At 38.9% G+C, this 25,138-nt stretch overlaps 1 protein-coding gene and 1 non-coding gene across 3 annotated transcripts in view; one reads left to right on the top strand and one right to left on the bottom strand.

Annotated features, from left to right (window-relative positions):
- Positions 1-3,248: 3,248 nt before the first annotated feature.
- TRNAD-GUC lies at positions 3,249-3,320 on the bottom strand. The gene has a single exon. It is a non-coding gene; the product is annotated as a tRNA-Asp (tRNA).
- A 451-nt stretch (positions 3,321-3,771) lies between these two features.
- The window catches only part of LTA4H (leukotriene A4 hydrolase), a 36,287-nt gene continuing 14,920 nt past the window's right edge, over positions 3,772-25,138 (top strand). The window contains exons 1-12 of one of the 2 annotated variants that reach the window (XM_017516208.2): positions 3,772-4,023; positions 10,099-10,229; positions 12,048-12,168; positions 14,888-14,956; positions 16,863-16,967; positions 17,969-18,021; positions 19,528-19,600; positions 19,862-20,002; positions 21,541-21,564; positions 22,002-22,072; positions 23,128-23,239; positions 23,834-23,978. In XM_017516208.2, the coding sequence (XP_017371697.1) occupies positions 3,865-4,023; positions 10,099-10,229; positions 12,048-12,168; positions 14,888-14,956; positions 16,863-16,967; positions 17,969-18,021; positions 19,528-19,600; positions 19,862-20,002; positions 21,541-21,564; positions 22,002-22,072; positions 23,128-23,239; positions 23,834-23,978 (1,204 nt within the window). In that variant the 5' untranslated portion in view covers positions 3,772-3,864. The remainder of the gene's footprint in view (positions 4,024-10,098; positions 10,230-12,047; positions 12,169-14,887; positions 14,957-16,862; positions 16,968-17,968; positions 18,022-19,527; positions 19,601-19,861; positions 20,003-21,540; positions 21,565-22,001; positions 22,073-23,127; positions 23,240-23,833; positions 23,979-25,138) is intronic. The other variant, XM_017516201.2, reaches the window with a different exon arrangement.

Raw genomic sequence — 25,138 nt, 5'->3', positions numbered from 1 at the left:
TCAGTAGCACAATGTAGTAGAATGCATTTAATAAATATCTGCAAATTACATTGAATATTTCAAGAAAGGAAAGGCATATGTAAAGGAAGGGGAGAAAATGTGCAGTCTTTTTGCCCTTTTAAGGGAAGTATCTGTGCAACAATTGAGATTTCCTGTAAATGCATTTCAAAACATGATCTTTGTTAATGTTGCCGTTCCTTTTTAGAGGCCTAATTTGGTGTGACTTGTTTTGCTGTACAAACGATGGTTGCTTCTCATTTCCCAGGTTGTCCTAAAAGCGCCTGCTAACACAACAAGGAAGAGTAACGCTAAAGTGATTAAAATAGACAAAATAAAAGCCAACAGCAATAATCATATTAGCTAACATGTAACAAATGCTTAATCTGTGCCAATCACAGTGCCAAACAGTTCCCATATTTTATCTCATTTTATCTTTTCAGCAACTCCACGGGCCACAGGTACCTCAATTATCCTGAGGGGATTGAGGGACTAAGTAACTTTTCCAGGGGAACAGCAGGACTGGAATACTTCTTGTTCATATGGCTCTATAAATACAGGAATTAATTCTTTTCATAATATTTTATATAGATCATCTTTTTCATCTTAAAGTCTCCTTTGGTAGCTAGACCCTGATATTACCCTTCTTTTGTTATCATTATTACTATTATTTGTAGAGACAGGGATTCACCATGTTGCCCAGGCTGAACTGCCTGCCTCAGCTCCCCAAAGTGCTGGGATTACAGGTGTGGGCCATTCTGCCCAGCCTTACCCTTCTTTTATAGATGGAGTGGAAAGCCTCACTTTTTGAAGCACTCTCAATTCACCATTGGATATCAATAATACTCCAAATGATTGTAAATTGTGAATTTTGTACATTCTATATTTGGGGTGAGTGGTAGCTTAGAAAACAATTCCTGCTGTATATTTATTTTTTGATGAATATATTAATGGAGGAATTTATTTGTGGTTGTCTGTGGATATTTTTATTTAAACACAAGTGGCATAAACTCTGTGGGTTCCTGGTAATCAATAATAGAAGATGATGATATTGACATTCTTTTTATTAAAACAAACTGTCCTTCTCCATACTAGATAAAGAAGATGATTTGATTGTGTATTATTTGAGTAAACGAATTCTATGGTATCTATTGTATTTGTCATCCTAGATTTGGTGACCTCAAAAAATGTTTGCAGCTCTGGGTGGTGACTCACACACGTAATCCCAGCACTTTGGGAAGCCAAGGCAGGTGGATCCCTTGAGCTCAGAAGTTTGAGACCAGCCTGGGCAATATGGCTAAACTGCGTCTCTACAAAAAATATAAAAATTAGCTGGGTGTGGTGATGGGCGCCTGTAGTCCCAGATGCTTGGGAGGCTAAGGCACAAGAATCACTTGAGTCCAAGAGGTTGAATGTGCAGTTAGCTGTGACTGAACCACTACATCCAGCCTGGGCAACAGAGCAAAACCTTGCCAAAAAAAAAAAAAAACAAAACCCCAAAATGCAAATGTTGATCACAGATTCTTATACCCTATGAATTAGGACCTATGCATATGTAAGGTATTAGATTTCATAGTTTGGAATATTTTTATTTTGTTTTCCTTTGGCCTGCAGGGGCCAACACAAGGATATGCAGAAATACAGCAGCTTTCTCATTGTTATTGCTGGAGCCAAATTTCATCACCTTTGATAGAGAATTGAACCATACTGGCATGCTCAATCCATCAACTATCCCTCACACCTCTGAAATCTTTACTTTCTTCTTCTTCTTCTTCACTACCTTTTTACCTCCAGGTCGGTCCTTCTGCAGAAACTTTCCTCTTCTCCAGAAGCCCTTTCACCTCTATATCTAAACATGTTAAAGTTTCTCTTGCCCTAAAAAGCAAAAATTAAAAAACACTTTCCCAATGCTGCATTCCTTTCTAGCTACCCCTTAATCTTCCCATCTCACATTGGCCAAGCAACTTGACAGTGGTTTATGCTCCACCTCCCTCTTCTCTTCATTGCTCAGTCCACTGCTGTCTAGCTTTCTTCAACCAAATCACAAGAGTCAACAAAACCACCACCATCCCCACTCTCATCCCACTGCCAAAATCTAGAGAATTTTCACTTCTTACTTCAGTGGTCCTCTGGACTGCATCTGGCGTTGTTGGTTGGATCTTTCTGGTTTATTTCATGGGTTTCTCTTCTAGCCCTTTTTAAAAAATTAAATTCTGGTGTTTTCCCAGCTTCCAACTTGTTTTCCTTGCCCTTCTCTTTACACACTCATCTTGGGTTGAGCTTACCCATTGTCATAATTTCATCCACCACATTATGTGACGCTGTCATGTCTACCTGACACCTCCCCAGAGCTATGGACTTCGATATCCAAGTGATTCATGGACATTTCCACTTCAACTCCCGTAGGTTCTCAAATTTTGTATGTTCAAAATTGAATTTAGCATCTTCCCCTTAAATCTGTTGGATTTAGTTGAATATATGTCCCTACCAAATCTCATGTTGAATTATAATCTTCACTATTGGAGGTGGAGCCTGGTGGGAGGTGTTTGGGTCATGTGGGGCAGATGCCTTGTGGCCTGGTGCTGTCCTCACCACAGTGAGGTCTTGAGATCTGACTGTTTAAGTGTGTGGCGCTGGCCCTCCACTCTCTCTCTGTCTCTTGCTTCTCCTTGGGCCATGTAGAGGCCTGCACCGCCTTTACCTTTTGCCATGATTGTAAGCTTTCCTGAGGCCTACCCAGAAGCAGATACCCGAGCTATGCTTCTTGTACAGCCTGTGTAACTGTAAGCCAATTAAGCCTCTTTTCTTATAAATTACGCAGTCTCAGGTATTTATAGCAATGCCAAGTACAGCCTAACATACTGTCCTCTTCATACAGAGTACTATCTCTGGTTAATGACTACCCAGTCACTGAAGCTGGGCCCCCTTAGGCTCCTCTCAATCTGTGAATCCACCTACCTAAGTTTCCTTCCATTCATTCCTTCCTTTCTATCCTAACTTACCTATGTCAGGCCTCCAGCATTTTCTGATTGAGCCATTTTAATAGTTTCCTAAATCTCCTGCTTCCGGTTTTGATACTGCATTTTATAACTTGAGTCTGACCACGCATATCAGTCCCCTGATGAAAAGTCTTCAATAGGTCCCCCACTGATGCACCCAGGATTTAAGGGCCAGCTGTTTAATAGACACTGAAACTGACAAAGCAGTTCTTTAAATCTTGAATTACAGCTGAAAGAAAATAACTCTAGCGTCTCCCCGTCGGGGAATCGAACCCCGGTCTCCCGCGTGACAGGCGGGGATACTCACCACTATACTAACGAGGAACTGCATGGAAGCAACTCTTCTTAAAGACCTTTTCTACGTTTTCGCTCCGCCCCGCCCCGCCCCGCCCCGCCCCACCCTTGCTAAACGCAACGACCAATGAATTTGATTTTCTTATGTTTGCCACTACATCTTTCACCGAAGTTGAACAGAGCCAAAATGGTACTGTTCAGTTTTATCTCCCTCTCTATGTCTTATCATTCCCCTCAGGCCACCCTTCTAACTGCCCTGACTCCCCTCGTCTTCTCCAGCTCCAGGAGCACTCTCACTCCCTCTCAGCACCCCTAACAGACACGCTCCCAGGTAGCCAAGCGCACGCTTGCCGCGCTGCACCATGGAACTTGTAGTTCCTTCGCTGCCATCACCACAGGTTCCTCTGACTTTAAGAAACTTCCTTTCCCGGCGTACACCGCGAATCCCTCCTCTTTTTTTTTTTTTTTTTTTTTTTTTTTTTTTTTTTTTTTTTTTTTAATCTTACTCCCTCAGGTTCTCTCAATCGACTAGTCTTCAGGTGTGGGTCGCTGTGCGGCGTGATACCCCAGAGCCATGCCCGAGGTAGTGGATACTTGTTCGTTGGCCTCTCCGGCTTCCGTCTGCCGGACCAAGCACCTGCATCTGCGCTGCAGCGTCGACTTTACTCGCCGGACGCTGACCGGGACTGCAGCGCTCACGGTTCAGTCTCAGGAGGACAATCTGCGCAGCCTGGTATGGTGGGGCGCCTGCCCAGTGCCCGCCTCTCCCGGGACCCCCCGCCCCTCGCCCATCGCCCTTCGTCCTTGCGGGTTCCCGGATCTCCGGCTCACCCCGCCGCGGCCCCTGCCCAGCCGCACGTCTCCATCTGCTCTTCTGTAGCCTCCACCCAACTCATGTTCGGCACTTCATCTTCAGTCCTCAGCTCTTCCACAACAATCCCCTCTCAACCCAACTCACGCCTCTGCATCCCTCCCCTCACCCTCCCATTTGTGCTTAAGTCTCCTTAGCTCCTCGCCGGAATCCTCTCTCCAGTCCCTAGGCACATCCGAGCGCCTCGTCCACTCCTCTCAGCTCACCCAGCCCTTAGGTGTCATCTTTGCGATATCCCCCATAATCCTAGTTCCCGGCTCTAATTACTCCATGGCCTCCTCATTGCCTCGGCCTGCGGCCCACAACCCCCTTCTCAGGCCCAGGAAAACCCAGCCCCCTGCGCACCTTCTCGGTCAACAGTCTCACCCAAACCTCAGATCCCATGTACTGTCGATCCCTGATCCCACGGTTCCCTCCCTGGAACCCTTATTTCAGTCCACAGTTATGCAGGGCAGCACCTATCCGTCTCCTTCCTAGTTCCCTGGATCTCCCTGCTAGTCGTTCTCAAGCCCCTTAGGATTCCCAGCCCTGGGCAGGCCTCTTCTCTCCGCTCTGCTTTGAAACTTCCAGTTCCTGCTTGCTAACTTCAGGGAGCAACTCCTTCTTTTCAGGGTCCTTTCTACCTTTGAATCTTATGAACTTTCTTATCTTCTGATAATTTAAGGACGGGTGGGACATTCAAGTTTTCTAAGGATGATTCAATACGCTTTATTAATAGTTGGTTCCAAGGAGCCAAGTAGTTATTTCACTTAGAAAACACGTCTTTTTACAAACTCTCTAACCATTGGAATGAAGAAAGAGTGTAGATTCATGGAATGTTATTCAGTCATTTTACCTGTGTCATTTAACCTGTATTTAATATTCCTGCTCAAATTGTATTTGGTTTATACCTTTCACCTGAAGAATTTCATAGAAGAGCATTTTAGAAATAAGAGGGTCATGAAAAGATAGCCACGTTCGGCTTCTTCACCAGGGTAGGATGCTACACGTGTATTTTACACAGTGTAGCGTGGTGAAATCTACTAAAGCACATCAATAAGCAATCAGATCAGGCAGATAAGAATTGGTGGGTTTCAGGCCTCTTTTTCCTATTTGTGTAATAGATCTGCATTTCGATTTCGTTATTTCAGGCCTCTTTTTCCTATTTGTGTAATAGATCTGCATTTCTATTTCGTTAATATGAACTAATAAGTACTTAGCTTTCTTACTCTTTGTCCTTTAACATTTTGCTAAACTCATTGATTTGAAAAATAGGTCGATTCCTCTATGCACTGATATGTAATCACCAAAAGTACTATACAAAAGAAAATAAAGGTATTATAAATAAGAAGGTATCTATTTCCTTGTACATTGCACTTTGGTCTTCTTGAACTACCAGCTATCTTTAATTGCAGTAGCAACTTTGGGCAAGACTGAAGGCCTATTTCAGTGCAGTTTCTCCTCATTAAACGAACGAACATTTTTATAGCTGTTTACTGCTTAATATGGGCTCACACTCACCTCTGTTTTGTAAAATAAAAACCTTAAAAAAATTATTTGAAGTTCAGGTGTACATGTGCAGGTTTGTTATATAGATAAACTTGTGTCATGAGGGTTTGTTGACCAGATTATTTTGTCATCCAGGTATTAAGCCTAGTACCCATTAGTTATATTTCCTTATCCTCTCCCTTCTCCCACTCTCCAACCTCCAATAGGCCCTAGAGTGTGTGTTCCCCACTGTGTGTCCATGTGTTCTCATCACTTTTGTAAAATAAAAACTTTCCCTCTGTTCTATAAGTAAGCAAGAATCAGGATGTTTAAATTTTGAAAAGAATATCCCAATCTAAAATCCTGCTCATTGTTTTAACATTCCCCAAATCTAGAGAAAAGTAATATTTTAAAATTATGATTTTTGGTTGGCATGTCTGTTTAGCAAATTGGAGCTTGGAATTATAATAAGTTAGATTTTATACAAGGAAGGCAGTTTATAGTACAAAATGACATCTGTTTATAATTGTTTGCTTATTTATGACAAAAATCTTAGACCAGGAGCTTATCCTTATTAATTAATATTTATTTAAAGTTAACTTGTTTCTTTCCTCCAGTAAACTGTGGACTCTTGAATGTAGGGACTGTTTTTCATACTCTTTGTATCTCATATTCCTGCTGTAGTCTATTTCTGGCATGTAGAGGACATTCAGAAGTTTGATTAATGGAGGAATTCAATTAGAAAACAGTGCTTAAGCTTAACATGGGCTACACTGATAATAGTGCAAGCTGTATTTCAGAGGTGAGATGGGAAGACCCATGCAGTGCCAGTGCTGAGTGAAGGGAGAGACGTCATGTTTTCTTTTCCTCTCCATCCTTGGAGTCTGTGATGTTGAGAAACTGCTTAATCAGACAAATTCTCAGCTTTCTAAAATTCTTTTCAAATTTTGGTTTATTTACACTGACATTTGATCCTCCAAATTGATGATGACTTTCAAACATTTGTTTCTTTTCATTGAAACTTTCAGAAATATGTAGGTGTTCTTTTGGTTTGTGGCTCAAAGAGGTTTTAGTGTCACGGCCAAGGCAGAAGCCAGCAGTTGAACAATAGATATTTCTGACTGCAAACCGTCTTGTCTTCACTAAGTAAGTGGCTGAATGGGAATCAAATCTAGGTGGTTTTTTAGTTTTAGTTTTGTATTTCACCCATAAACCCATGTTTCCCCCCCCATCACATCCCTGTGGATAGAAAGTAAAAAATGTAAATACAGACATCAAAATGCGGCATAAAGCTTTTTTTTTTTAAACTCTGCTTTGTTCTAGAAAGAATGGAGACTGCTTGAAGCAACACATATAGTATAAGATTAAAAATAATTAAATAATTTGGAGGAAGAGAGAATAAGGATAGGAGAAACAAAATCCACATCATAAAAGCCCTCTATACATTAAAAGAAGTGGGCCACAGGGTTGACATGGAGCTTCCTACTGGCCTGTGCAAAAAAGGAATCAGATATATATTCCATCTGAACTGATCAGCTGCCAAGAAGTAGACTGATTTTTGGAGGGTTTAGGGGTGGCATTGTTCAAAGAGTATACTGTGAAATATAGCAAATTATATCCCATCACTAGTAGAGCTTTTTCTTTTAACTATATATCAGCATCTTGGTCTTGCACGTAGTTGATGTTTAACAAATGTTTCTTAAAAAGTACCAAACTTGTCCACTCTCTAGTTTTCTTTATTTTTCTTTCTTATTATAATTTTTGACCAATTTTTAAAAAATAATGTCACTGAAATTTGAAGGGGAATTTTCAAAAGTAATTTGCAAACGATAGTTGAGGCTTAGGACTTGAGATATACAGCTTAAACATTGCATTTTTTGTTTTCTCTTGGTCTAGGACCTGCTTCATGCATTAATTGACACCTAGTGTTTTTGAGACACAGTGCTAAAGCCTGAGAATACAGACCTAAGTAACATTCTCTGTTTTAGAAGCCTCAGTCTAATGGAAAAAGAAATCATTATAATGCAGTACAATAAGTCTTATAGGAAAGGGTAGGGCCAACTGCTATAACAAACACAGGGATATCAAAAGGTTTCACAAAAAAATAGTTGTCCCTATGACACTGTGACGCTTCTGATTCTGAACAGATTTGGAAAGTTTAGTCAATATAGAAAACACAATATGTTCCACTAGGAAATGACTAAGGTAATTCATCTATATAAGCATGAGTTATAAACACAATGTACTCAAGTTTTTAAAACAAATTAGCTATTTTGAATAGCTATTCAGAACTAGGTATGAAGAGACAAGAGAGGTACTAGAATATGAAGGAGTAACCCTATTATTTTTAATAAGCTATAAACCATATCCTCTACTAATTTATAGTAAGGATAACAGATGCAGTACCCCAAAAGAAAGTGTCCTGAAATAAATAATTGCCCATTAGGAGGGAAACAGATGGTACTCTCATATCAAATTCAGCTCTCTTAAAAAAATAAAAAAAGGAAAACAAACCAGGGTGGAAATTTCTTCCCAAGCAAAAATTGTTGACTCCAGAGAGGTGGGAATCAGGTTTAGTGATTGTCCTTGTGACAATTTCTGAGCTTATTATGCCTGGCTAGCTAATATAAAAGAGGATAAAAGAGGGGCAGCTTGGAAATGGTGGGTTCTTGGCCTTGTAGCCAGGCCAGATCTCAGAAAAGGAAAAAAAAAATGCCAGAGGTAGGGAGATCTGATGGAAAGCAGTTCTACCAGTCCAGGGCCTGATCTGGGATAGTAGTGGAAGGAAAGGGAAAGTTATGAAGACATTGTGAAAGAACAAATTCTAAGTGGCTGTGTGGGATTAGGAACTGGGATCAAACCTTAGGTGGCTGAAAGAATTCTTTTAACAGAATCAAGAAATCTGGGGAGGAAGCTGATTTAGGGAGTATAAAAGTCATGTTTGGAATTTTTAGGAGCCTATTCAATATAAGGTGCTATGTCCCATGGAAATCTTGTGTAGGCAATTAGACTGAGGTCCTGGGGAGGGAATACAACTGTAGAAATAGAATGGCAGGCATCTTCGCAGAGATACTAGTTGAAGATGTGGGCATGAGTAAGATCTAGGGAGTGAAGGATATGGCAAGAAAATCAAAGGACCAGGCCTGAAACATTGGGATATAGCCATGTTTGGGAGTTGGAATAAATAAGGGGAAAGGAAAATTAGACAAAAAAACCATTTGTGATTTATGTGTACAGGCAAAGAAGCGAAGGAAGGGGTTTTAACCAGATGACATGGTCCATAAGGGCTGTGAGTAGACAGAGGTCAACATTATCGGACAGAAAACACTTTGTTGGTTGGGGTGGGGGCTGCCCTTTCCCTAGCAAAGGAGCTAGAAGCCAGATTGAAGAAGGGGAGAGGGAGAATGATTGGTGAGGAAGTAGAAGTAGCAGCCATAGATTGTCCTTGGAGGTTAAGAAAGGAAGGAGGGGCTGGGCGTAGTGGCTCATGCCTGTAATCCCAGCACTTTGGGAGGCAAAGTTGGTGGATCACCTGAGGTCTGGAGTTTTAAGACTAGCCTGGTCAACATGGTAAAACTCCCTCTCTACTAAAAATACAAAAATTAGTTGGGCATAGTGGTGCGTTCCTGTGATCTCAGCTACTTGGGAGGCTGAGGCAGGTGAGCAACACAGCGAGACTCCCATCTCAAAAAAGGAAGGGGGAAAACTAGAATAGTTAGTGGGTAGATCCATCAAGTAGAATTTGGTTTATGGTTAGGAACCTCGGTCTTGTGGCATAGGAAGGTTCAAGATTCTAGGATAGGAGATTAGTTGAAAAATAATTAAAGGTTGTGATTTCTAGGGCTCAGGATTTAGGGGATAGAAAATACTCCGACACTTGTTGCCACTACTGCCCAAAGCAGTTAGTTGTCCTTAATTGTGCATGGCAAGTAGATATGGCCCCCCAACCCTCTGCAGAATCATTTGGTCCAAGTTGCCATACCAGGTTGGGCTTTTTCTAGATATACAACAACAGTGATACACAGTCTGCTGATTTGCTTAATGAATGCAAAGGTTGAAAGTAAACGGAAGTTGGACTACTTGAGCTCTAGGAAGAAATATATTGTGTAGTATATTGAGGAGCCAGAGTGAAAGAAACTTAAGTTATAGGTAAAGTTTTTCATAATAGAGAAAATTTTAGGAGACAGAAGCAAACATATTTTGATTTAGATTTGACTATTACTTTAAAGCCCCAAATTTGTGTGACTGTCCTAGGGTTACTTAACAATATATATGCAAATCTTAGAACCCCAAAATTTTCAGGACGCTTAGAGCCCGAAAAAATGAGACCTAGACTAACTTTTGACTCCTTTAATTCTTGTAATTTCACTCTGTATTTTACTCTCCACAAGCAACTAGTTGTTGTAATCTATATCTAATAGTTTTTTTTCTGGTAAATAAAACAATTTTCTTACTATTTACTAATTTTAGGTTTTGGATACAAAGGACCTTACAATAGAAAAAGTAGTGATCAATGGACAAGAAGTCAAATATGCTCTTGGTGAAAGACAAAGTTACAAGGGATCACCAATGGAAATCTCTCTTCCTATCGCTTTGAGCAAGTATGCATGTTGTGATCTTTCTCTTTTATAGCTAAATAGTGGGGGAAAATATTTTTAACTAATATAGATGTTTTTCCTTTTTAAAATTTAGTTTGTAAATATGTAATGATTGGTATACTATTTCTGATCTTCTGTTCAGATTGAAGTTGGTACAGCAGTTATAATTTTATGTACTTAGGATACTAAAAACGTTGTTTGTAGATAATCCTCACAACAAGGACTTTGGGAATTTAGTTTTTAAATGATTCATCCTTTCAATAATATCCAGAGTGATGGTGGGGGCATTCCATCATAAGGAAGCATTTCAAGATAACCTGGGTAGCTTTTACAAGCTGCACATTCCTTGCCCTTGCCCCAGAGGCCAGCTGCATTTATTAATGGGACAACGATAATGCCAAAGGTAGAACTGTTATGGTGTTGCAATCTTGGGATAAGTGCTTTAAATGCATTCTTTTATCTGAGTCTTACAGTGACCCTGTTGGTATGATCTACACTTAAAGATGAGGAAAGGGAACCTTACAGAAATAACTTACTCAAGAAAGTGGCAACCAGAATTGTCCTGTTGGGAGTATATGCCACTTCCTGATATATTGGGGAAGGGAAAAAGGGTGAAAACTATTAGCCTAGAACAAGGGTGATCTACCCCAGTTATTCAGTGGCCAGTGTTTTCATGCCTTCTCTTTCCCTTTAAGAGAAGGGAAACCCTTAAGTCTAACTTGTGAGGTAGATGTTATTCACCCCATTCCACAAGGAAACTGTGGCATAGGGAGGTCAAATAATTTGCCCAAGTTTATAATGCCAGTGAGTGGTAGAGTCAGGATTCCAACATGGGCAGGGCTGCTGGTCTCTAAAGTGCTTACTGTTACTTTATTATCAGTGCTTCTCAAGCTATCTGAGATAAAAGACTAGTTTTTATCCTCTTCAATCTGCCATAGACTGATACTTTTGTAAAATGCAATAAAAAATAGGAGGAAGAGATGAAATGCAAGCACACATTTTTTTATTATTAGATTCAACAGACATAAAAATGACTGAAAGTTTTGCAATGCTGACTCTCACTTGAGTCAGTCCAGTCCTGTCTTGTCCTGGGCCAGTAACACTTTGCAGACTAGCACTGCTCTCTGTCATGCTGTGGCACCTGCTGCTGTGGTAGTTGAAACTCCAAAATGATTTCTTTCCCTTTTCCACTCTTAATAAAAGATTAAATAAGGCTGGGTGTGGTGGCTCACACCTGTAACCCCAGCACTTTGGGAGGCTGAGGCAGGCAGATCACAAGGTCAGGAAATCAAGACCATCCTGGCCAACATGGTGAAACCCTGTCTCTACTAAAAAAAAAAAAAAAATACAAAAATTAGCTGGGCTTAGTGGTACGCGTGTGTAGTCCCAGCTACTCAGGAAGCGGAGGCAAATGAATCACACTAACCCAGGAGGCGGAGACTGCAGTGAGCCAAGATTGTGCCACTGCATTCCAGCCTGGGCAACAGAGTGAGACTTAGTCTACCAAAAAAAAAAAAGATTAAATGATATCACAGATGCAAAGTACGTGACACACAATGGGGCACTCAACCCACTTTAGCTGCCGTTACGCCTTTGCTAACAGTTAGCATGGGAGAAGTCAGAGGACCCAAAGGCAGGGATTTGGGAAGGAAAACTGAGAGGAGACTTACCCACTGAGGATGCGGCATTCCTAGAGCTTACTGTCAGTCAGTGATGAGAATGCATACTCTGTGACTTATAGTATTCAGTGTATGTATTATGAGTTTAAATTTTAACTAGATGGAATTATACTCTACTAATACAGTTATTTGTTTCATACAGAAATCAGGAAATTGTTATAGAAATCTCCTTTGAGACCTCTCCAAAATCTTCTGCTCTTCAGTGGCTCACTCCTGAACAGACTTCTGGGAAGGAACACCCATACCTCTTTAGTCAGTGCCAGGTAAAAAGGATTCCAGAATGATTTCTGATGCAGAAAATTCCCAGCACATAGGGTTGAATGAAGCAAAATGAACAGTGGTTTTATGATATGTGGGTTTTACCTAATGTAATGTTTTAATTTATCTTACAGAAACATAGACAAATTATATATCGTTCACTATGAATACACTGATGCATTACTTTAAATAAGAAGCTTCTTTCAGTTTGCAAATATGTCCACCTAGATTGGACTTTCTAGGTCTGCTTAGAACTTGGCAGAGAGTAGGTATTCAGTAAATAGTCAGAAAATGGAAGGAAAAAAATTAATAAATAACATGTACTGGTTATGAAAAATGCTAATAGTAAAGAAATGGAAAGTGAAAGATTTAATTTCCAAACCTTTGCCAGATGCCATTGCTCAGAGGTAACCACCATTGAATGTAGTGGTGAATATAGTAGCCACCATTGAATATGGAAAGCTATGGAATGTAGCTTTTCCATATTTTTCTTAAACTTTTACAAACATATGTATTATATAAATATATTAGTTGTACCTTTAAAATTACATGACTTGAACTACTTCTGTTTTCTGTTTTAAAACTAAGGGTAAAGAGCCATACAATTAAAGACAACCTGTCACAAGGATAATGCATTTCAGAGTGCCTTCTGAAAGAAAAAGACCTACTTTTCATAATAATCAAATAATTTATAATTAAAGGAACTGACTTCATTAAACATTTGCTATATTTCCAAGCATTGTGCTAGGTTCTTTGTATGTTTCATCCTCCCAACATTCCTGTGTGTTAGGCTCAAATTTGAATACAAGTCCATTTTAAAAAGGAATTAGCCAGAGTGAGACTCCATCTAAAAAAAAAAAAAAAAGGAATTAGCAAATGAATCAGACCCATTTACTTTCTGTGGCCACTTGAAACATCTTTTTAATCGAAGAAACCCTCAGTTTAATAATCTAAAATAGATATAATGTTCTACACAAGATTGCACAAATTGCACAATCTCTATATCATGAATATCTGATTTTCAGGCAGTGTTTCTTAATAGAACGTCTATTAACTAAAGTTGGCAAGAAATGCAAGGTTTGTGAGTCATAAAAATGTTAATTTTGAATATATTCCATTTCTTATTGGCAGCAATGTTGGGAATATGGGAAACAGATTTCAGCTCAATTCATAAATTATTATAGCTGATAGGAAACATGTGGACATGATTTTGTTTGACGAATTTGCTTACAGTTGTTCTGTATGCTATTTGCCTGGGTTTGGTCTTATCCAATGAGATACATTTAAAAACCCCTTTGGTATTGCCATGTCACCTAACTAGAGACCATTAAGGAACTCTAGAGGCATGGTCTTGGAACTTTATTTTGGGAGAGAGAACCAGGTGGCTCTTCTAGTCCTACTTAATCCATCTAGAGGTTCTTTGGGAGCCTGTATCTTTGGAGAATTTTCTAGAACCGAAACAAAAAGACCTGGAGTTTGGGGGTTTTAAGAAAGTTTGTGGTAGGATGAAGTATGTTTAGGATTTGTAATAGCTTCAGAGAAGGGAGTTAATATCAGAATTCCTTTAAGTTTAGTAGACTGTCTCAATTTAAACTTAAATTCCTTTAAGTTTAGTAGACTGACTTAATTTGGTAGAGTGTCTCAATGGATTTCCATTGCTTACCAGCAGTAGACAGACTTATTTATAAATAGCCAGGGTATAAAATTATAGGTGCTCTTTTATTTTTTTGAGACATGGTCTTACTGTGTTGCCCAGGCTATAGTGCATTGGTGGGAACTTGGGTCACTGCAGCCTATAACTCCTGGGCTCAAACTGTCCTTCCACCTCAGCCTCCTGACCACCATGCCTAGCTAATTTTTTTTGTGTAGAGGTAGGGTCTCACTATGTTCCCCAGGCTGGTCTCAAACTCTGAAGCTCAAGCAATTCTCTCATCTGAGCCTCCCACAGTGCTGGGATTATAGGAGTGAGCCATGGTACCTGGCCTCTGGCCATACTGGATGGAACCAATGTTAATAACAGATTAGTATGGCAGCAGAGAAACACGTTGCCTATGATATGAATGAATATGTCTAGATAGTATTGAGAGAGACTGTTCTTTCTGCCTTCTTTGCATCTTTGTTTTTGCTTTCAAGATTTGCTGCAAGATTGAAGTGTCACGACTATAGCAACATTTTTCAGGCTGTGTTCATTAGGACGCTGGCATCCAATTAGATGTTAAACCAGAGAGAAATGGGTTTTGTGTTAAAGTAAGTGTAAGAAACAGGTTTCTTTATTGTAGGTCTTTTCAGAGCCTTCCGGAGTGTAATGTTCAGTGGCTCTGCAAGACATCGGTGCAGTATGCCATGCTTCTCAGGTTTGTTTCACTACAAAGCCCCTTTTTCTCAGGTTTCTAAAAGCTTCTCACTGGGCACTACTGTCACCCAGAGCATAGAGTAGGAAACACTGCTTAACAATTTCTCCATGCTTCAGCTGAAATGTGAGAGTTAACAATAAAGTGGAAAATCTGATTTTGTAAAAGTCCAAGAATCTATTTTGGACTTTAAAAGATCCCAAGAAATGAAACCTATTTTAAATAAATAAATAAATAAATAAATAAATAAATAAGTGTGTGTGTGTGTGTGTGTGTGTGTCTAAGAACAATGCTGCAATTTTTAATGATTTCTTAATGACTTGATTTATAAGAAAGAGAAATAACTATTTCTTCTTGTTTCTCCCTCTTTCAGGCCATCCACTGCAGAGCAGTCCTTCCTTGTCAGGACACTCCTTCTGTGAAATTAACCTATACTGCAGAGGTAATTATTACAAATTATTAGCTGAATTAAATGATGCAAATCAGCAAATACAGTATAAATGATAAGCAGAGATATTAATTGAATTCTTATAGCTAGAATTATTTATTTATTTGGTTTTCTATTTTCCTCCTCCTCTTTTCCTCCTCTTAGAATTTTTTTTCTTAATGAAATTCTACTGAAATATATAAAAAAGAGGCTGTGGCAGTCATTCTGAATCTCTACTTTAAAAGCAGTTTTAAACATTTTAACTGTGGAAAAAAAGGAAATGGAAACCAATCTGACATTTAAAAAGGAATTCAAGATCTTGGATCTAAAAATAAGAACTTAGGAACAATTTTTATTTAACTTTTAAAAATTGACATTTGCAGGATTCAAGTTTCTATAAATGCATTCTGTAGCCATATAAACCTAGTGGGCATATATTCCAGACTTGTCTGTATACAATTCCAACTTATTCCTTTGGTAGGTACCGCTAATCCTTTTTGGAAAAGGTGGACTGTAATTACTAAATAATCCGTATACCAGAGGCTAGACCTACTTAGACCAAGCAAATAGAATGAGTACCAGCCCATATTTATGGGGCCTTCTTCCTTCCCAAATCATCCCACAACCAAATTACACCTAGGATAGTGCAATGATGTATTATACTTGGAGGCAAAAAATTCCAGGGCTCTGGCTCTTCTCTACCACTTAATAACTGTGCAAAGTCCCAGGTACTCGGGTGGCTGAGGTGGGAAGATTACTTGAACTCAGAAGTTCAAGGCCAGCCTGGGCAACATAGCAAGACCCCATTTCTAAAAAAATAAATAAATAATGATGTGACCCGTGAGCAAGTTTTATGACCTCACAACCTAAGTTGGCTCATGTATATAAGTATCACCACCTAAATGAAGGAAGGTGGCTAAACCACATTATTTCCTGAATGCTTTTGTGCTTTAGAATCTAGAATTGTTGTAGCACTGGTTCAGGAGCTCCTAATTCTGTGCCTGCCTCCTCGGAGTTTTGCCTCCTGAGCCATGCAAGAAGAACATGAAACTCTAGCCCCTGCTGGAATGTATTCTTGCTTGATCATTAATACTTGGCAGAGTTCTTTATTCTGGCATTCGTCAGAAATTAAACTTTCAGAATCATGGAGCTAGGATACACAGTTAAATGACCCATAAGTTTTCCATACAGATTTCCAGAGAAAATTGTTTGACAGTTTTTGGCAATAAATTTTAATTTTTCACAGCTACTACTTTTAAAAGGTTCCTCTATTTGTAACTCCAAGTGTCAAAACAATGTTGTTCAAAACTATTCTGTCCTACAGTGAGTATAATGTCCTTTTGAATCTGTTTTGTGAGTGTCGGGGGAGAAGGGATGGTGGCTGCCATTGCCAGGCATGGTGCTGGACTTTTATTTATTTCTTGCAACAAGCCTTTGAAGTTTTACACTTACTTGATGGGGAAACTGAGGCTCAGGGGATATATTTATTTGCCCAAGTTTGTTCAGTTAGTTAGTAGATGGCAGAACTGGGATTTTAATCCAGTTTCTACCAAAACTCTGCTCTTAATGTACATGGGTGAATGGATAGAAATTCACGTTTGCTTTTAAAGAAGCCAGTTTTCCATATTGCTAATTTTATTTATAAAACCGAGATATATATATATATATATATATATAATATATATACTTTTTGTATAGATATATATACTTTATATATATTTATATATACTTATAAATTTATATATTTATATATACTTATATATTTATATACTTATACATTTATATATATTTATATATATATACTTTCTGTGTTCATAGTCTGTTTATTAGTCAAGGGCAGGAAAAGGTTATTTTACATATGTAGTTTAAGACACATAGAAGCTTTTATTTATGACTAGAAATGATTTGTCTCCTTGATTAGGTGTCTGTCCCTAAAGAACTGGTGGCACTTATGAGTGCTATTCGTGATGGAGAAGCACCTGACCCAGAAGACCCAAGCAGGAAAATATACAAATTCATCCAAAAAGTAAGGTCCTAGGGTCTAGATTTTTGTTTTCATTGGCAGTAAACTACAGTTGGCTTGTACACATCCAGAGGGCAAAATTACTTTTGAAATATTTCAGAATTTTGAGAACAGCTTTTGGTTTTTATTTTCTTCATTTCTTTTTCTTTTGTGCTTTTAAAGGATTTTGTCCTGCTTACAGAGTGTTGCGTTGAAGAGAGGGTTTGTTGTAGAGACAGTAGGGACTGTGCCTGTTTTCATTTTCCCTCACTCCAGTCAGGGGCTGGCTTCCTGTTTTTTTGTGTTCTTACGCTTTCACCTACCCTGGTACTATGGTGTGGGCAAGTGGCTGTTGAGAGTGTCTGCAGATGGAGGAGCCAAGACCGAAAAAGCACTCAGTTACGGTCCTGGTAATTAGACAGGTATCTTTGAGCTTTAATGAACAGCATGTGTATGGATGCGTGTGAGAGAGAGAGAGAGAGAGAGAGAGTGTGTGTCTGTGTGTGTGTGTGTGTTTTCTTAAGTGACCTCACAATGGATAATTTGGCTTCCACTGCAGCTTCTGTGGTTCCAAGCTCCCATAACTTTGGCATCTACTTATTGTCAAGTTACTCTGTCTCTACAACATGCCAGTAGTGCTTTGAAACAACAAAACATGTTAAAAATCAGAAGGAAAAAGACAAACACACAAGAAAAGCACGGTTGCTTTCTGTAGAGTGCTTTTTGAGACAAGCTTAAAATGCACCTTTTAATAGTATGTGTGATCTTGTTTTTCACATGTGAGAAGCTTTTGTTCCAAGTAGAATAAAAGGAAAATACATGTTTTGAACAATGTTTTGTATCACAATTTCAAGCTATATGTTACAAATGAGAACTATATGAGAAATATAAAAGGAAAGTTATCCCTACTAATATTAGGAGATTTGAAAGGGAATTTACTTACTTTTAAATCTGAATTGACTTAGCATGTGACACTTGTGAACACTAATGGAAGCCCGGTGTGTGCGTTTGTTTGCCCTCTTTAGGTGCCGATTCCCTGCTACCTGATTGCTTTAGTTGTTGGAGCTTTAGAAAGCAGGTGAGCTTTTGGAAAAATTTTCAGGTTTATGAAAAGATCAAAACTTAGGTGTCTTGAACGTCTCTCAAGGTTAATTGGTTGATGATTTGCCTATTTCTTCAGATAATCAAGCCAACAGTTCTAGAAAAATTCAAATCTAAATATAAAATGTAGGCAGCAAATTAATTTTACATTTAAAAATCTTGACCAGTTACCCCTTAGATTTTTCAAGTATTGTAAAATGAGCATGCTTTTACCTTTAGTTAAAGATCTGAATTCTCTTGTAAGCTTGAACAAGTCACTTTTAATCTCTGTTTCTTATCCTAGATATGATAATGTCTTACATTCCTACCTCATAGGGTGGTTATGTGAAACAAATGAGATAAAATATATTAAAGCACTTGGAAGCCTACAAATATTACAGATACGTAAGATATTTTATTAATGTTTTACCAATAGCTAGAGTGCCTTTCCTTCTTAATTTTTTGTTTGTTCTTAGTTTTAAATACACTTAACTGTTTTTAAGTGTGCTGTTCAGTAGTAAGTATATTCACCTTGTTGTGAAATAGATCTTCAGAAATTTTTTACTTTGCAAAACTGAAACTCTGTAGCATTAGATAATAGCTCCTCTCCCCCACCTCCACCGCCAGCCCCTGACTGCCCATTCTATTTTCTGTTCCTGTGAATTTGACTACTTTAGATAACTTACCTAAGTAGAATAGTACAGTATGATTTGTGTCTGGCTTATTTCATCTGGTGTAATGACTTTAAGGTTTATCCAAGTTATAGCATCTGACAGGATTTCCTTCCTTTTCTATTTATTTCTTCTTATAGAAGAGTATTCAACCTTTAAGTGCATATCAAAGTTTATACCCCTTCCTTTTCTAGAATAGTCTTGTAGGCTGGGCTCAGTGGCTCATACCTGTATTCCCCTGACTTTGGGAGGCCAAGGTGGGAGGATTGCTTGAGCCCAGGAATTCGAGACCAGCCTGGGCAATATAAGTGAGCCCATGTCTCTACAAAAAAATCAAAAATTAGTCGGGCATGGTGGTGTATGCCTGTAGTCCCAGCGGCTCAGGAGGCTGAGGTAGGAGGACTGCTTGAGCCCAGGAGGCAGAGGCTGCAGTAAGCTGTGATGGTGCCACTACACTCAGCCTGGGAAACAGAGTGAGACCCTGTATCCAATAGTTTCTTAGGAGTTGTGACTAGATTTCTATAATTGTGAGATTGAGGGATGAAATGAGACTCCCAAGAGGTCTTTTAAGAGGCAACAAACTAATTGGGGACACTTTGCCTCTTGATTTTTCTATGGCCTAGCCTGTACCTCCTTAGAGAGCTGCATATCTATTGCTGCATATACAACAGCAGGTTTGCAGCTCATGCCATTTAACCTCATCCCTTTCCCAGAAGCACATGATAAATGTACTCTCACTGTAAGGTTTTGTTTATAAGATGTTAAATACCTTTTGGACTCAGATGAACCATTTGCTGTGAATTTCTTTTTTATTAAGCTTTTTAATCTTGCAGGCAAATTGGCCCAAGAACTTTGGTGTGGTCTGAGAAAGAGCAGGTGGAAAAGTCTGCTTACGAGTTTTCTGAGGTTGGTCATGTAGTTTTCCTTTGTAATCATTATGATAGACAGTAGATTGAAGATTTTCAGTGTGAAATGTGATAGTTTTAAGTGATACAGGGAAAAAATCAGATTGTCTTTTATGTAGATTTGCAGTTGCTACACTCTTTTTATCCTTTTCATTTAAAGTAAGCATCAACTTGTAACCTTCATAGAAAGCAGTATACGATTTTAAGAAATGTACAATGCTGATAATTAAGAGATACAAACATATATGTGTTCATTTTTCAGACTGAATCTATGCTTAAAATTGCAGAAGATCTGGGAGGACCATATGTATGGGGACAATATGACCTATTGGTCCTGCCACCGTCCTTCCCTTATGGTGGCATGGAGAATCCTTGCCTTACTTTTGTAACTCCCACTCTACTGGTAAGTGTAAATATTTCTTCATTTGAAATTGCCATCTTTCAAAAATAAACTTAGCTAGAATGAACCTTAAGAGTCCTAATAATATGTGTGTGTGTGTGTGTGTGCGCGCGCGTGTGTGTGTGTATATATGTATGTAAAGAACCCTAGAGTCCTAATAATGTATATACATATAAAAATCTTCTTTTGTTCATGTAACCCTTGTTTCTAATTTTATTGTTTATTGTGGTTATCACAATCTCGTTTCTTTTTTGTTTTTGTTTTGAGATGGAGTCTGGCTCTGTTGCGCAGGCTGGAGTGCAGTGGCATGATCTTGGCTCACTGCAGCCTCTGCCTCCCGGGTTCAAGCGACTCTCCTGCCTGAGCTTCCTAAGTAGCTGGGACTGTACGCGCACATCACCACGCCCAACTAATTTTTGTACCTTTAGTAGAGACGAGGTTTCACCATGTTGGCCAGGATGGTCTCGATCTCATGACCTCATGTTCCACCCGCCTCAGCCTCCCAAAGTGCTGGGCTCGTAGGCACGAGCCACCACGCCTGGCCTCAATCTCGTTTTTTTTTTTTTTTTTGAGACGGAGTTTCGCTCTTGTTACCCAGGCTGGAGTGCAATGGCGCGATCTCGGCTCACCGCAACCTCCGCCTCCTGGGTTCAGGCAATTCTCCTGCCTCAGCCTCCTGAGTAGCTGGGATTACAGGCACGCACCACCATGCCCAGCTAATTTTTTGTATTTTTAGTAGAGACGGGGTTTCACCATGTTGACCAGGATGGTCTCGATGTCTTGACCTCTTGATCCACCTGCCTCGGCCTCCCAAAGTGCTGGGATTACAGGCTTGAGCCACCGCGCCCGGCCTTCAATCTCGTTTTTGAAAGGAAATAATCTGGCCATTTAGGGAAGGAGAATATTATGTTCATGGTATTTGGGGATGTTGGGTGTGGGGGTGCTGTGTAACAACAATTCATTGATAAATTATGTATCCAGACAAACAAACTAAACCATTTACACTTGGTAAATTTAAAAAAATTTAGGTACAGTGAAAAAAAAATCAGTACACCATGTATAGGAAAGGATTAGGCCCATGGTACACTGCTATGCCTGTGAGCTACTTTAAATTCTTCCTAGAACCAAATGAGTGATGAATTAGCAATAAAATAAGTAAAATACACCACAGGACACATAGGACACTCTAAAGTTTTATTTAATATATTTTGGGTAATAGGAGAGAAAGAAAGTGTTGGGTAAATAAGAGCAGATATAAAAATGGAAGTAGAAGGAATGTTTCATGGAAGTTAGACACAAATAGACTGGCTCTCATTGTATTGCAAAAATTCCCTAGAATTAGGGCAAGAAAAAATGATGCTAATTTTTAGTTCTGTATTTTTTTGTGTTTTCAATTAATGTCTCTTTTAACCTCTTTGACGTGCTGTAGTAGAAATGCAGTGAACCACCGGCGCCAGTATACTAGGTGTTTAGGTAGGCAATTTTTTAGATAGTCTGTAATTTGATTACTGAAATACTAACATAATTTTCTTTTTTTGTAGGCAGGAGACAAGTCACTCTCCAATGTAAGTTTAACTTTTTCATTATGGCTTTACTGTCAAGAAGTGTTACAATCAACTGATTTTAAAACGCTCTTGGCATTTTTACGTTAAAGATATGGTTATAAAAGACAATTTGGGGATTCTTGTCACATTATTATATTAACAATTAGATTTAATAGATTTAAGGAAATTTTATGGTTTGATCTTATTCATATATTTATGAAACATGTTTAATGCAGTGATTTATCTAGTATTTTCTAAGTAATTTGTGTTTTCTAATTACTTGATATCGTATTTGTATGTGTGTCTTTGGTTAAATTAAAGATTTTTGCTGAACTAACTCCCTGAAAGTCTCAGCTAATATTTTTTAAAAATTGAGTAACACAGAGTGTTTACAGAATGGGTTATTTTAGGTTAAGATAATCAGTCTTACTATTAGTCACTTACACTGTTTTCTGTAGGTCATTGCACATGAAATATCTCATAGCTGGACAGGGAATTTAGTGACCAACAAAACTTGGGATCACTTTTGGTAAGATTTTTGTTATGGTTTATTTATTGGCTCTTGTTACTGATTTTTTTTCCCCTGCCTCCTACCACTCAGAATTGTTTTGTGTATATCTCTTGTTTTTCTTCATTACCATCTCTTTTGTAGGCAGGGATTTTTTTTTTTTTTTTAATTGGAGACAAGGTCTCACTCTGTTGCCCAGGCTGTAGTGGAGTGGTGTGATCTCCGCTAACTGCAACTCCAGGGTTGCAATCCTCCCTTCTCAGCCTCCCAAGTGGCTGAGACTACAGGCACATGCTACTGTGCCTGGCTAATTTTTGTATTTTTTGTAGAGACAGGATTTTACCATGTTGCCCAGGCTGGTCTTGAACTCCTTAGCTCAAGTAATCTGCCCATCTCTGCCTCCCAAAGTGCTAAGATTACAGACATAAGCCACCATGCCCAGCCAACAGGATTTTTTTTTTTTTTTTTTTGAGGTGGAATCTCACTCTGTTGCCCAGGCTGGAGTACAGTAGCATGATCTTGGCTCACTGCAACGCCTGCCTCCCAGTTCAAGCGATTCTTGTGCCTCAGCCTCCTGAGTACCTGGGACTACAGGTGCATGCCACCATGCCCAGCTAATTTTTGTATTTTTAGTAGAAATGGGTTTTGCCGTGTTGGCCAGGCTGGTCTCGAACTCCTGACCTTGATTGGCCTCCCAAAGTGTTAGGCTTACAGATGTGGACCACCGTGCCCAGACAACAAGGATATTAAAAAAAAATTCTGTAACACTTATTATAGTGTTAGGTTCACTCTAGGTGTTAAGTTTATGTTTGTCTAGTTCCTGATACAGTCACACTTTTAACATGTGGGCATGCAAGAGCAGAACCAGGGCTTAACTTTCCCTGCTGCCATCTGCTGGGCTGGGCTTCCCATTGGTCTGGATTGACTGCCTGGGAGCCAGATTTGGCTTAGACTGTAGTGGTCATGCCTTACAACTGCTTTCCTCTGTAGAAAAGCCAAAAAGAAAATATCTTCTTGATTGAAATGTCTTTTCTTCTCTGCCGTGTCCGTGCTTTTATTAAAACACTTTTTTTCAGGTTAAATGAGGGACATACTGTGTACTTGGAACGCCACATTTGCGGACGATTGTTTGGTGAAAAGTTCAGACATTTTAATGCTCTGGGAGGATGGGGAGAACTACAGAATTCGGTAAAGGAGTCAAAGTTTTAAAAACCTTCATCTGAAGTTGTATAGGTGTTAAAAACTGAGTTTTTGTAAAAGCACCTTTACTATGTAGCAACCAAAAAGTCATTTTTACAAATGTGGAAAGTGAAGTCGATGCTGGTATAACATTGTATTAATCCCATGCCATTCATTTTTCTGTGTAAGGTAGTTTTGATGACCTGGTCTAAACTGGGAGCTATGGGACCTCGCTGGTCTTTGCTATTAATATAGCTGTTTATTGTGTTTGAATTTTATTTGGTACATTTATGTCATTTTTAAATGCTGTCTCCTGAAAGCTGAATTTGCTGACCAGGAATTAAATCATTTTTCTAGTCTTTTTATAAGAATAAAGCCTATATTATTGAGTAAGAAATATCAGAGAACATTACATAAGTAAGCATTCTATTAATAGATTTCCAGAAGTGTATGCCAACATACCCTAGCATTCCAATCTCCAAGTTTAAGTTCTAGAGTCCCCTAAAGTTACACCACTAAGTGAAGTAATACTTCCTTATTAGCTTATTTGTGTGGTGATACAGTCTTTCTATATGAATATCCATCTAATTTCATGTCTTGCAGGTGAAGACATTTGGGGAGACACATCCTTTCACCAAACTTGTGGTTGATCTGACAGATGTAGACCCTGATGTAGCTTATTCTTCAGTTCCCTATGAGAAGGGCTTTGCTTTACTTTTTTACCTTGAGCAACTGCTTGGAGGACCAGGTGAGTAGTGGGTATTTTATAATTTTTTAATTTTAATTTTTATTTTTGAGGGTAAGAATTAGGAAGAATTGTAAACTATTGTTTTGTGCCATTTAATACTTCCAATTCATTCTGCATGTAGCTGCTGAAGAAATCTGTATTGTTTTCTAATGTTTCTCTCAATTTAAAACCATTAATAACCCCTAAGGTTTAAATTATGCTGCTTCATTAAAAAAAAAAAATCTCATTAGTTTTTGAAATTAGGATAGTACTCCCTGAAAACATTTCTATGGTACAGAAGTTTATAAGAGTAACAAGTGAGAGTCCATCAACCCCTTTCCACTCCCCAGGGGTAACCACTGTTAGCGGTTTGGTGTGTATGGCTCTAGATCTTTTTCTAGGTGTAAATTAACAAGCAGACAAATAAATACATATAATTATTTTAATTTCAAAAAAAGGATCATACTGTACATTGGTTCTGCATTTGTGTTTTGTTTTGCTCAATATTTCACATACATCCTATGTCAGTACATACAAATCTGTCTGATACTTTTTATTTTTTATTTTTTTTATTTTTATTTTTATTTTTTTTTTTTTTTTTTTTTTTTTTTTTTTTTTTTTTTTTTTTTTTTTTTTTTTTTTGAGACTGAGTTTCGCTCTTGTTACCCAGGCTGGAGTGCAATGGCACGATCTCGGCTCACCGCAACCTCCGTCTCCTGGGTTCAGGCAATTCTCCTGCCTCAGCCTCCTGAGTAGCTGGGATTACAGGCACGCGCCACCATGCCCAGCTAATTTTTTGTATTTTTAGTAGAGACGGGGTTTCACCATGTTGACCAGGATGGTCTCGATCTCTTGACCTCGTGATCCACCCGCCTCGGCCTCCCAAAGTGCTGGGATTACAGGCTTGAGCCACCGCGCCCGGCTGTCTGATACTTTTTAATGCCATCATGCTATTTCATTACAAAGATATGCTGAGTTATGTACCCATCCCCTGTTGGACATTGAGGTGTTCTCCTGGTTAATTGACTTGGAAGGCTGTTTGTCACCTGGATCCATTCCACCTGTCCAGTCTTATTTTTCTCCTTTCTAGTCATATGAGGGTTAATTGCTTTTAGAGCTTGGGTTGTACATTCCTTTTTTGTGTCTTTATGTGTTACCCCCTTATCTATAATTAGAAGTTC

The sequence above is a fragment of the Cebus imitator genome, unplaced genomic scaffold (genome assembly GCF_001604975.1).
Source record: "Cebus imitator isolate Cc_AM_T3 unplaced genomic scaffold, Cebus_imitator-1.0 Scaffold18, whole genome shotgun sequence".
Taxonomy (NCBI): domain Eukaryota; kingdom Metazoa; phylum Chordata; class Mammalia; order Primates; family Cebidae; genus Cebus; species Cebus imitator.
The sequence above is the reverse complement of the archived record's forward strand: the minus strand, read 5'-3'. Positions and strand labels throughout refer to the sequence as shown.